The 13,283-nt window shown below is 47.3% G+C and overlaps 1 protein-coding gene and 1 non-coding gene across 7 annotated transcripts in view; both read left to right on the forward strand.

Moving 5' to 3' along the window:
- The window catches only part of SRCAP (Snf2 related CREBBP activator protein), a 33,625-nt gene that overhangs the window by 9,001 nt on the left and 11,341 nt on the right, over positions 1 to 13,283 (forward strand). For 2 of the 6 annotated variants that reach the window (XM_072836513.1, XM_072836514.1), the window contains exons 9-25: positions 469 to 559; positions 699 to 788; positions 1,269 to 1,457; positions 1,542 to 1,870; positions 1,974 to 2,151; positions 2,895 to 3,031; positions 3,255 to 3,424; positions 3,540 to 3,732; positions 5,737 to 5,873; positions 5,963 to 6,149; positions 7,621 to 7,790; positions 8,172 to 8,437; positions 8,646 to 8,933; positions 9,436 to 9,600; positions 9,880 to 10,065; positions 10,284 to 10,550; positions 10,893 to 12,400. In XM_072836513.1, the coding sequence (XP_072692614.1) occupies positions 469 to 559; positions 699 to 788; positions 1,269 to 1,457; positions 1,542 to 1,870; positions 1,974 to 2,151; positions 2,895 to 3,031; positions 3,255 to 3,424; positions 3,540 to 3,732; positions 5,737 to 5,873; positions 5,963 to 6,149; positions 7,621 to 7,790; positions 8,172 to 8,437; positions 8,646 to 8,933; positions 9,436 to 9,600; positions 9,880 to 10,065; positions 10,284 to 10,550; positions 10,893 to 12,400 (4,551 nt within the window). The remainder of the gene's footprint in view (positions 1 to 468; positions 560 to 698; positions 789 to 1,268; positions 1,458 to 1,541; positions 1,871 to 1,973; positions 2,152 to 2,894; positions 3,032 to 3,254; positions 3,425 to 3,539; positions 3,733 to 5,736; positions 5,874 to 5,962; positions 6,150 to 7,620; positions 7,791 to 8,171; positions 8,438 to 8,645; positions 8,934 to 9,435; positions 9,601 to 9,879; positions 10,066 to 10,283; positions 10,551 to 10,892; positions 12,401 to 13,283) is intronic. The other 4 variants (XM_072836517.1, XM_072836518.1, XM_072836516.1 and 1 more) reach the window with 3 other exon arrangements.
- On the forward strand, positions 252 to 380 carry LOC140639245 (small nucleolar RNA SNORA30/SNORA37 family). Its single transcript, XR_012036036.1, has one exon. It is a non-coding gene; the product is annotated as a small nucleolar RNA SNORA30/SNORA37 family (small nucleolar RNA).

Below are 13,283 nucleotides of genomic sequence, written 5' to 3' on the forward strand. Positions count from 1 at the left end.
TTGCATTCTGATACGGGCAGTTTCTGATGCTGTAGTGGAAAAGTGTATTGTACTCTACTTTTTAACTGCTATGTCTTCTTGAAAAAAGATACTTAATCTGGTTTTTGCCACTTCTGTGAAATAGTCCTAATACTCCCTATTGGTTTCTAGGTTTGGAGCTAGGATGATAATCTTGAAGTCTTTTCTGGACCTAAGCTCTCTATCATATGTCTGAGTGCATAGGGATGGTGTTGGGGGCCTGTGTTTCTTATCTAGCACTTTCACAGATCCTCCCCCAGGCAGTGGGGCCAGGATTTGGTAGCTGGTGCTGAAAGAAAACCTTTGATTGCATCCTTGCCCTGGGACCGTACCAGTGGCAGCTGTCACTCAGTGGAACAGAGACTGTTCTGTGACAATGTATTCAACATCGAACCTTTCTCCTGTTGCTTAAACCTTAGGTCTTCTTCCTTTTTATCCTTTGCCATACAGGTGAAACCCTCACCCTCTGTTACACAGCGCAATAAACAGCCTTGGCATCCAGATGAGGATGACGAAGAGTTTACTGCCAATGAGGATGAAGGTCAGGCTTATTTTCTGTATCCTTTGCCCCTTTCCCTTTGAATTGTCTAGACATAATATTTAATGCTTTCTCCTTTGTTCAGCTTGGACTGGGTCCTATAATTCTGTTCCCATTGATTTTGCTTCATTCTCTTTCTTAGCGGAGGATGAAGAGGAAACTATAGCGGCTGAGGAGCAGTTGGAAGGGGAGGTGGACCATGCCATGGAGCTGAGCGAGTTGGCTCGAGAAGGTGACATTCACCAGATGTTTACTGAGCGTCCACTCGGTGTCTCCTTTGTGCAGAATTCCAGGGATAAAGGGATGAATAAGACTTTATCCTCCTCAGAGGAACTCCAGGTCTAATGACAAAGACAGATGTTAAATAATTATAAATAGAATATGACAAGTTTTGATGGAAGTTTGAACAAAGTGATAGGACAGCTAAGTGGAACTGATGTAAGAGGATGTTGGCTGTGTTTGACTTGAATCTTAAAGAGATTTAGTTTGATATCCTTCCCAGTGGATGGCAGCATCACCCATGGTTCTGGCCAAGGCTGTGTGGCTTGGCTTTAGTAGCAGGTGTTGAAAGCAAACTCTTACCTCCCTTCAGATCTGAGCCCAGGAGTGTCTGTAGAAACCAACATAAAATTAACTGGCAGCCCTCAGTCCTTTCTCCTTTACCTCCTTTCCCTTGAAGCACCAAGAAGCTCCTGTGTCATTTCTTCCCCAGGTGAGCTATCTATGGAAGAGCTCTTGCAGCAGTATGCGGGAGCCTATGCTTCTGACGCCTCTGGCCCAGGCTCTGGGAGTAGCGAAGAAGAGGACGAGGAGGAGGTTGAGGCTAACAGCTCTGACTGTGAAGCAGAGGGGGCCACAGAGGCTGAAGAGGCTCGTCCTGAGGACAGTAGCAGTCAGTCAGGTGAATGTGTGGTCATGGATGTGCTGTGGGGGAGGCTTTGGAGGGGAATGGGTGTGGTGAGCACTAAGCCTTGGTGTGCTTCAGAATCTGCTGAAGAGCAAAGTGAGGAAGAAGAAGATGAGCATTCAGAGGAGGAAGAAACCAGCGGGAGTTCAGAATCAGAGGAATCGGAGTCTGAGGAGTCTGAGGAGTCTGGATCACAGAGCCAGGCAGATGAGGAAGAGGAGGAAGATGATGACTTTGGGGTGGAATACTTGCTTGCCCGGGATGAAGAGCAGAGTGAGGCAGATGGGGGCAGTGGACCTCCTACCCCAGGACCCACCGCTACTCTAGGCCCTAAGAAGGAGATTACTGACATCGCTGCGGCAGCTGAAAGTCTTCAGCCCAAGGGTTACACCTTGGCCACTACCCAGGTAACCCCTGACCCCAGCTTCTGCTTTTTCTTATCTTGACTTTTTTGATTCTCAGTGACTAAGGCCTCATTTCTACTTTGATATCTCTCTTCCTCCCTACCAGGTGAAGACACCCATCCCCTTGCTCCTGCGGGGCCAGCTCCGGGAGTACCAACACATTGGGCTGGACTGGCTGGTTACTATGTATGAGAAGAAGCTTAATGGTATTCTTGCTGATGAGATGGGGCTAGGCAAGACAATCCAGACCATCTCCCTGCTTGCCCATTTGGCCTGTGAAAAAGGTAACAAGGCAGGGCCCTTCTTCTTGGATCTCCTTGACCAATTCCCTGTGAAGCTTATTTAATGGTGACTAGTTGCTGGATGGTGAAACACTGTTTCCTGCTTAGTAGCTTCCTTGACTGGTCAGTAACTAGGGAGATGCCAGTGTAGGTGCTAGGATTCTTAGGAGGGGATCATTAGAGTGATCAGGGTTATACCTGAGGGACTAGAATAGAACCGCAGTTTGCATTTCTTTACCACCTCTAATTTTTCTTTCTTTTTAAATTCTCTTTAAAATCTTTTTTTTGGGGGGATCCCTGGGTGGCGCAGTGGTTTGGCGCCTGCCTTTGGCCCAGGGCGCGATCCTGGAGTCCCGGGATCGAATCCCACGTCGGGCTCCCGGCGCATGGAGCCTGCTTCTCCCTCTGCCTGTGTCTCTGCCTCTCTCTCTCTGTGTGACTATCATAAATAAATAAAGAAAAAAAGATAAAAAATAAAAATAAAATCTTTTTTTTTAAGTTGAGGTATAATCGACATGTAACATTATGTAGGTTTTAAGGATCCAGCATAATGTTCTGATGTTAGTATGTGTTGTGAAATGATTAACACAATAAGTCTAGTTAACGTCCACTACTATACGTAGTTACAAAAACTTGTTTCTCGTGATTAGAATTTTTTAATGTGTTCTTTTAACTTTCAAATATGCAGTCCAGTATTATTAACTATAGTCACCATGCTGTACATCTCTTATTCTTTTGCTAAACAGGTAACTGGGGTCCCCATTTGATCATTGTCCCCACCAGTGTGATGCTGAACTGGGAGATGGAGCTGAAACGGTGGTGCCCCAGCTTTAAAATCCTCACTTACTATGGAGCCCAGAAAGAGAGGAAGCTCAAGCGGCAGGTTCGCTCTCCATGTGATCACCCCCCCCCCCCACCTCTTTTACTCTTAAGCCCTTTCCTCAGAGGAGTTCCTTTCCCTCCTTTTTCTGTTGCTGCCTCCTGCTCCTGGGGCTTTCTCTTTTTTCCCAACCTGATTTATGTCCCTTGAGGACCTTAGCATGTCTTTTCTGTATCCTTTCTTTTCTTTTCATTCCACTATCTGCTGCTTTCTCCTGATATCTCAGGGCTGGACCAAGCCCAATGCCTTCCATGTGTGTATCACGTCTTACAAGCTGGTGCTGCAGGACCACCAGGCCTTCCGCCGTAAGAACTGGCGCTATCTCATTCTGGATGAGGCTCAGAACATCAAGAACTTCAAGTCACAGCGCTGGCAGTCACTGCTCAACTTCAACAGGTGGAGATGGAAATGGGGGTTTGTAGGACGGTTGACTTAGCTTGAAGGGTGAGATGCTCAGAAGGTTAGGACCTTGATGATCATCCTCCCTCTAATTCCCTCTGTTTCTTTGCAGCCAGAGACGCCTGCTCCTTACAGGAACTCCATTGCAGAACAGCCTCATGGAGCTGTGGTCTTTGATGCACTTTTTGATGCCCCATGTCTTCCAGTCTCATCGAGAGTTTAAAGAATGGTTCTCTAACCCCCTAACTGGCATGATTGAGGGCAGCCAAGAGTACAATGAAGGTCTAGTCAAACGCCTCCACAAGGTAGGGCCTATAACATTTGGCAGGGAATTGGGAATGGCAGGCTAAGGACAGTACCTAGAAAACCTTTAGGGAAAATGAAGCCAGTGCTGGGCTGAATTCACTCAGTGTCATGTAGCAGGGTTCTAGTGACTGAGCCGTAGGCAAATTGAGTTATTTCATCTTCGTCATTTTCCTTTTTTTACTGATGGGGACATTTCTGTCTTCATTCTCTAAGTAGAATAATACTGATCAGTCCTTGCTCAGATTTCTTCTTACTAGGGTTTTTTCCAACTTTGATTGGGTTCTCTCTCTCTTTTTTTTTCTTTCTCTCTCTCTCTGTTCTTGTTTTTTTCTGGCTCTTTCCTTTCGTCCCCCCCCCCCCTTTTTTTAGCAAGATTTTATTTATTTATTTATTTGTTTGTTTATTTATTTATTTAGCAAGTAGTTTTTTTTTTTTTTTTAAGATTATTTATTTATTTATTCATAGAGACACAGAATGAGAGGCAGAGACACAGGCAGAGGTAGAAGCAGGCTCCATGCAGAGAGCCCGACGTGGGACTCGATCCAGGGTCTCCAGGATCACGCCCTGGGCTGCAGGCGGCACTAAACCGCTGCGCCACCGGGGCTGCCCAGATTTTATTTATTTATTTTAGAGAAAGGAAGGGGGAGGAGCAGAGGGAGAGGGATAAGCAGCCTCCACCCTAAGCACAGAGCCTGATACAGGGCTCAGTCCGACAACTCTGAGATCATGACTTGAGTCAAAATCAAGAGTTGGACACTCAACTGCTTTGTCCAGCTTTTAAAATAACATCTCTCAACATTCTTGTCTTTTTTTAAATCTCAGTTAACATCTGTTTTTTTTTTTTTCTTTTTTTTTTTTTTAATTTTTATTTATTTATGATAGTCACAGAGAGAGAGAGAGAGAGAGAGAGAGGCAGAGACACAGGCAGAGGGAGAAGCAGGCTCCATGCACCGGGAGCCTGACGTGGGATTCGATCCCGGGTCTCCAGGATCGCGCCCTGGGCCAAAGGCAGGCACCAAACCGCTGCGCCACCCAGGGATCCCTCAGTTAACATATCTTAAGGCTTCAAGAATTCTCCACTTTATATTTTTACAGTCTTAACCAAACTATTTAAATTTCTAACTTGATATCTTTAATTCTTTTTTTTTTTTTTTTTTTTTTTAATTTTTATTTATTTATGATAGTCACAGAGAGAGAGAGAGAGGCAGAGACACAGGCAGAGGGAGAAGCAGGCTCCATGCACCGGGAGCCTGATGTGGGATTCGATCCTGGGTCTCCAGGATCGCGCCCTGGGCCAAAGGCAGGCGCCAAACCGCTGCGCCACCCAGGGATCCCAACTTGATATCTTTAATTCAAAGTTTCTCTTGAACACACCCTGTTCTAAGCCAAAATCTCGAGTCTTATAGCCTCCTATTTCTACTCCATTTTGTTCCATCACACCTTCATTTTGGTAAATCAGAATAGAAACCAAAAAGACTTCACTAGCTATGTCTCTTTCCTTCGTTTTATTCCTATTTTCCATTTCTTCCATGTGAATTTAAAGACTATGTCCTATCAGATTTTACCTCTTGGGATTTCAGATTTGCCTTTTGTTTTCTGTGGTACTGTCACTGCCACAAGTTTTGTTCTCAGCTTCTCTTCTGGATTTACTCTCGTAATATTACAAATTTACATTTCCTCCTGGAAATGTAATTTGAGTCATTCCTCCTGTAGTTAGTTGCTCTGCCTTCAGTGTCTTTTTTTTTTTTTTAAAGCATTTCTTTAGGTATGGTATCATCTTTGTGTATGTCTCCTTCAACCGATAGTAAATGTTTGAGAAGAGGGCTTTCATTTGATTCCTCTCTGCGTGATTGGTTCTTGGCACGCTTTATGGCTTCATGAGTATTTACTGAAGGGCTAAGCCAGGGTTCTTCTGGTCATCAGCTCAAGACCCAGCTAGAGAGGCTAGGCTGGGGCTCAGTGCCCATCATTCTTCTGTCAGCCTCTTGCTTATTTGCTTTTAGGTTTTGCGGCCTTTTTTGCTGCGCCGAGTTAAGGTGGATGTTGAGAAGCAGATGCCTAAAAAGTATGAGCATGTTATCCGCTGCCGGCTCTCCAAGCGTCAACGCTGCCTCTATGATGACTTCATGGCACAGACCACGTAAGGGAGGCCCGAGGGTGGGCCCTGGGGCTCTTTATTGGAACAGATGTGATTGTCAGGATGCCCCATATATTTTTCCTCTCTCCCAGAACTAAGGAGACCCTAGCCACAGGCCATTTCATGAGTGTCATCAACATTTTGATGCAGCTGCGAAAAGTCTGCAATCATCCAAACCTGTTTGACCCTCGACCTGTTACCTCCCCCTTCATCACCCCAGGAATTTGTTTCAGCACCGCATCTCTGGTGCTCAGGGCCACTGATGTCCACCCCCTTCAGGTGAGTAGTTGCTCCCAAGATTATTGGCCCTATCCTAACCCTGCATCTTTTTCTTTAGGCTGGATTCTGACCTTTTGCAGTTTTCCTTTTATATAATCTGAGCACTATTCTTCTAGTTTCATTGTTTCCTAGCTGTGTGACTTTGGGCAAGCTCTTTATTAATCTCTAATGCTGTTTGCCTTTGAAAGTAGGGATTATAAAGTCTATTATCTGCGGTTTGTGAAAATTGTGTTAATATTTTTGAAAGTGCCTGGCATGTTAGTTATACTTAAATACTTAAATGTTACTTTGTTTTCCTGTTCCTTCCCTCTTTTTTGGCCACTTTTCCCTCCAAACTTTTGGTTTTGTTGTGGCAAAATACAGAAATTGTATCATTTTAACCATTTTTAAGTATACGTTTCAGTGGCATGAGTACATTCACATTGTTGTGTGACTACCATCATCACTGTCTATCTTCAAAACTTTTTTTCATCTTTCCAAATTGAAACGCCATGCACACTAAATAATAATTACTCCTCATTTTCTGCTTTCCCCCAGCCCTTGGCAGCCACACTCTACTTTGTCTAAGTTTGCCTATTCTAAGTACTCATATAAATAGGATCATATGGTATTCGTCCTTTTGTGACTGGCTTATTTCACTTAGCAGAATGTCTTCCAGGTTCATCCATATTGTAGTACATGTCAGAATTTATTTCATTGTTAAGTTAGGGTGATGTTTTGTATCATATTTATGTCTACGTATTTGTATACATCCTGACATGTACGTGTGTATACTGTATTTTGTTTTATCTGTTTATCCATCAGTGGACACTTTGGGTTATATTTACTTTTGGCTATTGTAAATAATGCTACAATGAACACAAGTGTGCAAATACCAGTTTGAGTCCTGCTTTCAATTCTTTTGGGTACATACCCAGACAAGGAATTGGATCGTATGGTAGTTTTATTTTTTAATTTTGAGAAATCGCCATAGTATTTTCCATAGTGACTGCTCCGTTTCACATTGCCACCAGCAGTGCACAAGGGTTCTAATTTCTCCATATTATTGCCAGCAGTTGGTGTTTTGTTTTATTACAATAGCCGTCTTAACAGGTGTGAGGTGGCAGTACCTCATTATGATTTGATTTGCATTTCCCTAATGATTAGGGTACATGTGCTTATTGTGTATTTCCTTTAGAGAAATGTCCATTTGGTATATTTGCCTGATTTTTTTAATTAGGTTGTTTCGTTGTTGAGTTGTGGGAGTTCTTTATATATTCTAGATATTAACATCAGATACATGATTTGCAAATATTTTGTCTCATTACATAGCTTGATTTCTCATTCTGTTGATAGTATCTTTTGATACTATCAAAAGTCCAATTTATCGTTTTTTTTTTCTTTTGTTGTCTGTGCTATTGGTGTCATATCCAAGAAATCATTGCTGTATTGGTCTCTCTGACAACATGCTTTTGTGTTCTTCTTGTACCAGCGGATAGACATGGGTCGGTTTGATCTTATTGGCCTGGAGGGTCGTGTCTCTAGATATGAGGCTGAGACATTTCTACCCCGTCACCGCCTGTCCCGCCGGGTACTGCTAGAAGTGGCTACAGCTCCTGATCCCCCACCCCGGCCCAAACCAGTCAAGATGAAGGTTAACAGGTACCAGGGTTGAGGGATAAAGGGGATGGGTTCCTAGAAAAAGTGGCTATAGCTGGCTGGGGGTGGAAATTGGGGTGGAAAGGAGAGAGTTGGAGGCTAGGCTAGAATGTTTATATAGGATGGATACAACGTACTGGAGGAATTGGGGGAGACAATAACTAGAAGAGGATCCTGGGAGGGGCTCTTGTGTTTGTCACTGATTTGTTTCTCCCTTTCTCTGGTTGGTGCTTTTTGGTTATCTTGGATCTCTCTTTCTTTCTCCTTTGTGTCCTTTTCTTTTACCCCCTTTGCTTTTGTAATTTCTGTTACGTTTCTTCTTCAACTTCCTATTCCTTATTCTCCCTCCCTTTCCTACCCACCCTTTTGTTTCTGTCCTCATAGGATGCTGCAGCCAGTGCCCAAGCAGGAAGGCCGGACAGTGGTGGTGGTGAACAGCCCACGGACCCCCATTGGCCCTGTCCCCGTCCGACCCTCTCCAGGCCCTGAGTTCTCCGCCCAGCCCACCCCTGGCCCAACACCTCCAATGCTGCCAGCACCACTGATGGTGTCAGCTTCGCCTGTTGGGCCCCCACTTATTCCGGCATCCCGGCCTCCTGGCCCTGTTCTGTTGCCCCCACTGCAGCCAAACAGTGGGCCTCTTCCCCAGGGTGAGTTACAAGGGGGCCAGTGTGCTGGGGGCTACCTCAGGCAGATTGTGATTATGCCTGTTCAGATTGGGGAAGAAGTAATGAAATTAGAGTAGGGAGGATGCTAAATTGGAGACAGGTGTGGTATTTGATAGGTTGGGAGCATGTGTGGTGATTTCTGGGAGCAGGCTAAGGCTATATCTGACAGATGTTTGCTTTGTGTCTGCAGTGTTGCCATCCCCCCTGGGGGTCCTTAGTGGGACCTCACGGCCTCCTACACCAACCCTGTCCTTGAAGCCGGCCCCACCTGCACCTGTTCGCTTAAGCCCTGCTCCACCTCCAGGCTCCTCCAGCCTGTTGAAGCCCCTGACAGTGCCACCAGGCTACACTTTCCCTTCTGCTGCTGCCACCACCACCTCTACTACCACAGCCACTGCTCCCACCACGGCAGTGCCAGCTTCTACTCCTGCACCACAGCGCCTCATCTTGTCTCCTGATATGCAGGCTCGCCTGCCCTGTAAGTTCTCAGGAGTCTGTGAATGAAGGTTTTAAGATGGGAGGAGTGTATATATGCTACAGGGCTGGAGAAAAGCTTGAGAATGTTGAAAGTATAAAACTCCAAGTAGCTAATGCATGTGAAATATTTTACCATATGCTGGAAATTCATAGTCGAGTAAGAGCTGTCAAGGAGTTCTCAGGCTAGTGGGGGAAATGACACCAGAGATGAGTAAATAGTGATAGACCTAGAAGTAGAAAGTTATTTGGGGATAAAGGGCAGCATGGAGTTGGGGGTGATGATTAGCTCAGTATGGTGGCAGGCCATTAGAGGATATAAAGAAGATTGCTGGGCACACAATGGGATTGGAAGGGGTAGCACATCAAAGGCTCAAAGGCTGAGTTTGTTGGAACCTGGTAAATTGAGTTAGGAGGGTTGGAGGAACTGGAGACTTGTGCCTCTTGAGGCAAAGTGGTGTTAAAGAGTAGTTGCTGTGTACATTAAGTCCCTTCTTTGTTCCTAGCAGGTGAAGTGGTCAGCATCGGGCAGTTGGCCTCACTGGCACAACGTCCAGTGGCTAGTGCAGGAGGAAGCAAACCTCTCACCTTCCAAATCCAGGGCAACAAGCTGACTTTGACTGGTGCGCAGGTGCGCCAGCTTGCTGTGGGGCAGCCCCGCCCGCTGCAAAGTAGGTAAAACCCACCCCCTGTCCTGCTTTTTTTCTCCTCTTCCTTGTCTCTTTGTTTTTGTTGCTCTCTTCGGACGTCAGCCTTTATGTTTCTTTTCCTAACTTTTGGTGGGATGGGGCCAAAGGGAATGTTTAGAAGGGCTCTTTTGAGAAAAGTAGGGATGAGGTCATTCTAGAGAAGTTATCCCCTCTCTGTTCTTTCCTTTTCCTCTGGCCCTTGCCTCTATCCTCCTCCTGCTGATAGCTGCTTCTCTTTCTTTCTCTCTTCCCTTAACCCAGGGAATGTGGTGCACCTGGTGTCAGCAGGGGGGCAGCACCACCTCATCAGCCAGCCTGCCCATGTGGCTCTCATCCAGGCCGTGGCCCCGACCCCTGGCCCCACCCCTGTCTCTGTGCTGCCTTCTTCGACCCCCAGCACCACCCTTGCCCCCACTGGCCTCAGCCTTCCGCTTGCTGCTAACCAGGGTGAGGCTCCTGGCCTTCCTACTTACTTAGCCCTTGCTGGCCTTGGTCCTTTCAGGCATGCCCTGGGCTACTGTCTGTCCAGCCTTCCCCCAGTGTTGTTTTCCCTTGCCAGTATCTCCAATATCTGTCTGCTACCCTCTCCTGCCCCTGGACTATTTCCATCCTTTGGGTCTCTTGTTTCTTTTCTACCTTCCCCTCAATGTAGCTTCCTCTTGCAGTGCCACCAACCATGGTGAATAATACAGGCGTGGTGAAGATTGTAGTGAGACAGGCCCCTCGGGATGGACTGACTCCTGTTCCTCCACTGGCCCCAGCACCCCGGCCTCCGAGTTCTGGGCTTCCAGCTGTGTTGACTCCGCGCCCCACATTAACCCCTGGCCGGCTACCCACACCTACTCTGGGTACTGCCCGGGCCCCCATCCCCACGTCCACTCTGGTGAGGCCTCTTCTCAAGCTGGTCCACAGTCCTTCGCCCGAAGTCAGTGGTGAGTCCAGGTGGCTAAGAGCAGATGTTTTTGCCAGGAATGGACATAGGGTGGTCCGGAGGGTTTCTTTGTCACAGCAAGATTCTCTGTTTATCAGCATACTGACTCACTTTGTAGTGGGCCTCAGAGCGAGGCTGCTGAGCTCTTGCCTTATTTTAAAATATACTTCATGAAATCTTGGAGGGAAAGGAAATGTTAAGTTGTCAGAGTCTTTGCATCTTTGACTTCATGGTGTGGGATTGAAGGTTTTCTAGGAAATGGATAAAGCGTGGGGGTAAGGGAGAAGGGTGGGATGAAGTAATGAAAAGACTTCTGGGGCTAACTCATCCTCTGTCTCCACAGCTTCAGCACCCGGAGCTGCTCCCTTGACCATCTCTTCTCCTCTCCCTGTGCAGTCCTCACTCCCTGGGCCAGCCTCTTCTCCAATGCCAGTTCCCAACTCCTCTCCTCTTGCTAGTCCTGTGTCCTCTACAGTCTCAGTTCCAGTGTCCTCTTCACTTCCCATCTCTGTTTCGACCACGCCTCCTGCCCCAGCCTCAGCTCCACTCACCATCCCCATCTCAGCCCCCTTGCCTGTTTCGGCTTCTGGCCCAGCTCTGTTGACCAATGTGACTCCAGCACTGGCACCTGTTGTCTCAGCGGCTCCTGGACCTCCTTCTTTGGCACCAGCTGGGGCTTCCCCATCAGCGTCAGCTTTGACTCTAGGTTTGGCCACAACTCCATCCCTGTCTTCATCTCAGGCACCTGGTCACCCTCTGTTGTTGGCTCCAGCCTCTTCACATGTTCCAGGCTTGAACTCAGCTGTGGCCCCAGCATGTTCACCTGTCCTGGTACCAGCTTCTGCTCTGGCCAATCCTTTTCCGGCAGCACCAAATCCAGCTCCAGCTCAGGCTTCCCTTCTGGCTCCAGCACCTTCTGCATCTCAGGCTCTAGCCACCTCTCTGGCTCCCATGGTGGCTCCACAGACAGCAATCCTGGCTCCTTCTCCAGCTCCTTCCCTGGCTCCTCTTCCAGTCCTGGCTCCATCACCAGGTCCTGCTCCTGTCCTGGCTCCATCGCAGACTCCAGTTCCAGTTCTGGCTTCATCATCTACTCCGGGAACTCCTTTAGCTTCAGCTTCTTCACTGGTGCCAGCCCCAACTCCTGTGTTGGCTCCATCATCAACTCAGACTATGGTACCAGCCCCGGTTCCGTCGCCTCTCCCAAGCCCAGCTTCTTCGCAGACACTGGCCTTAGCCCCAGCTTTAGCATCCACTCCTGGTGGCTCGTCTCCATCTCAGACCCTCTCTTTGGGAACGGGGAACCCTCAGGGGCCTTTTCCAGCTCAGACATTATCACTGACTCCAGCATCATCCCTAGTACCAGCTCCATCGCAGACGCTGTCTTTGGCGCCAGGACCACCACTGGGTCCATCGCAGACGCTGTCTCTGGCTCCAGCACCCCCTTTGACTCCAGCTTCTCCGATGGGCCCAGCCCCAGCTCACACACTGACTTTGGCTCCAGTATCGTCATCTGCTTCACTCCTGACCCCAGCTTCGGTGCAAACATTGACCTTGAGTCCTGCCCCTGTTCCGGTGCCGCCCTTGGGCCCAGCTGCAGCCCAGACTCTGGCGCTAGCCCCAGCCTCAACACAGGCCCCAGCTTCCCAGACATCCTCCCTTGTGGTTTCGGCATCTGGATCTGCTCCCTTGCCTGTCACCATGGTATCCCGGCTGCCTGTTGCCAAGGATGAGCCTGAGACACTGACATTGCGCCCTGGTCCCCCCAGCCCTCCCTCCACTGCTACCTCGTTCAGTGGTCCCCGGCCTCGACGCCAGCCCCCACCACCACCTCGTTCCCCTTTCTATCTGGTAAGTTTACTCTCTCAGAGGAGAGGAAATAGGAAGTTGGGTTTCTTTGGAGCGTTGGTAAAGTGGAGTAGAACAATGTTATTTTTATCTTGGTAAATTACAAAGCCTAGTTTTGTGGACCTGGTAGTTGAGTGTGCAGTTGGATCAGTACCTTCTCTCTTCCTTGACTGGCCCTGTCCTCTTATCTGTATAATGGGAATAATATCTATATTCTGCCCTTCTCAGGGGAGTAATTGAGGACCTAATGTGCGTTTAAAACTTCAAAGAATTACTGGTATGTTCAAGGTTGCCTTGTTACTATTGGTTAATTTGGTACTTGCTTGCTTATTCTTGAGCTAGTGTTGGCATCTAATTGCCCATTTTACAGGTGAAGAAACTAGGCCACTTGATGTTATAGAGGTGACACAACTTGTGAGAACTCAGATGTGCTGACTCCATTGCTTTCTCCTCTTTTGGACAAGAGGCATTCCTCAGAGATAGGAAGACTTTTCTCAGTTGCTAAAAGCATCACATTTGTCAAGTATTTGAACGTCTGAGGGGAGGTGACACCGTGGAATACAGTTCCCTAAAGATTGCAAGCCTCTGACTGATGGTTATCTCTTACAGTTTTTTACCTCCATGGTGATCAAGTGGGCAATAAAAAGAACTATGTTTCTTGTCCTTCCATGAACTTTGTAATAGCTGTTTGTTTTCTGTTATGTGTATGGTTCCATATATGTTTGGTTGTTAAATTTACAGCTCAAATTGAGTGAAATAGTCCAGGAAGTAATAGGAAGAAAGATCTAGGGAATCGTTCCAGGCCCTCTTTGTCTTTTTCTCCCTTTATTTTCCAGAGCTGCTGCTTATACTTTGCCTCAGCACTAGGCCCCCACTATCAGTAGCA

Source organism: Canis lupus, chromosome 8 (genome assembly GCF_048164855.1).
Source record: "Canis lupus baileyi chromosome 8, mCanLup2.hap1, whole genome shotgun sequence".
Taxonomy (NCBI): Eukaryota; Metazoa; Chordata; class Mammalia; order Carnivora; family Canidae; genus Canis; species Canis lupus.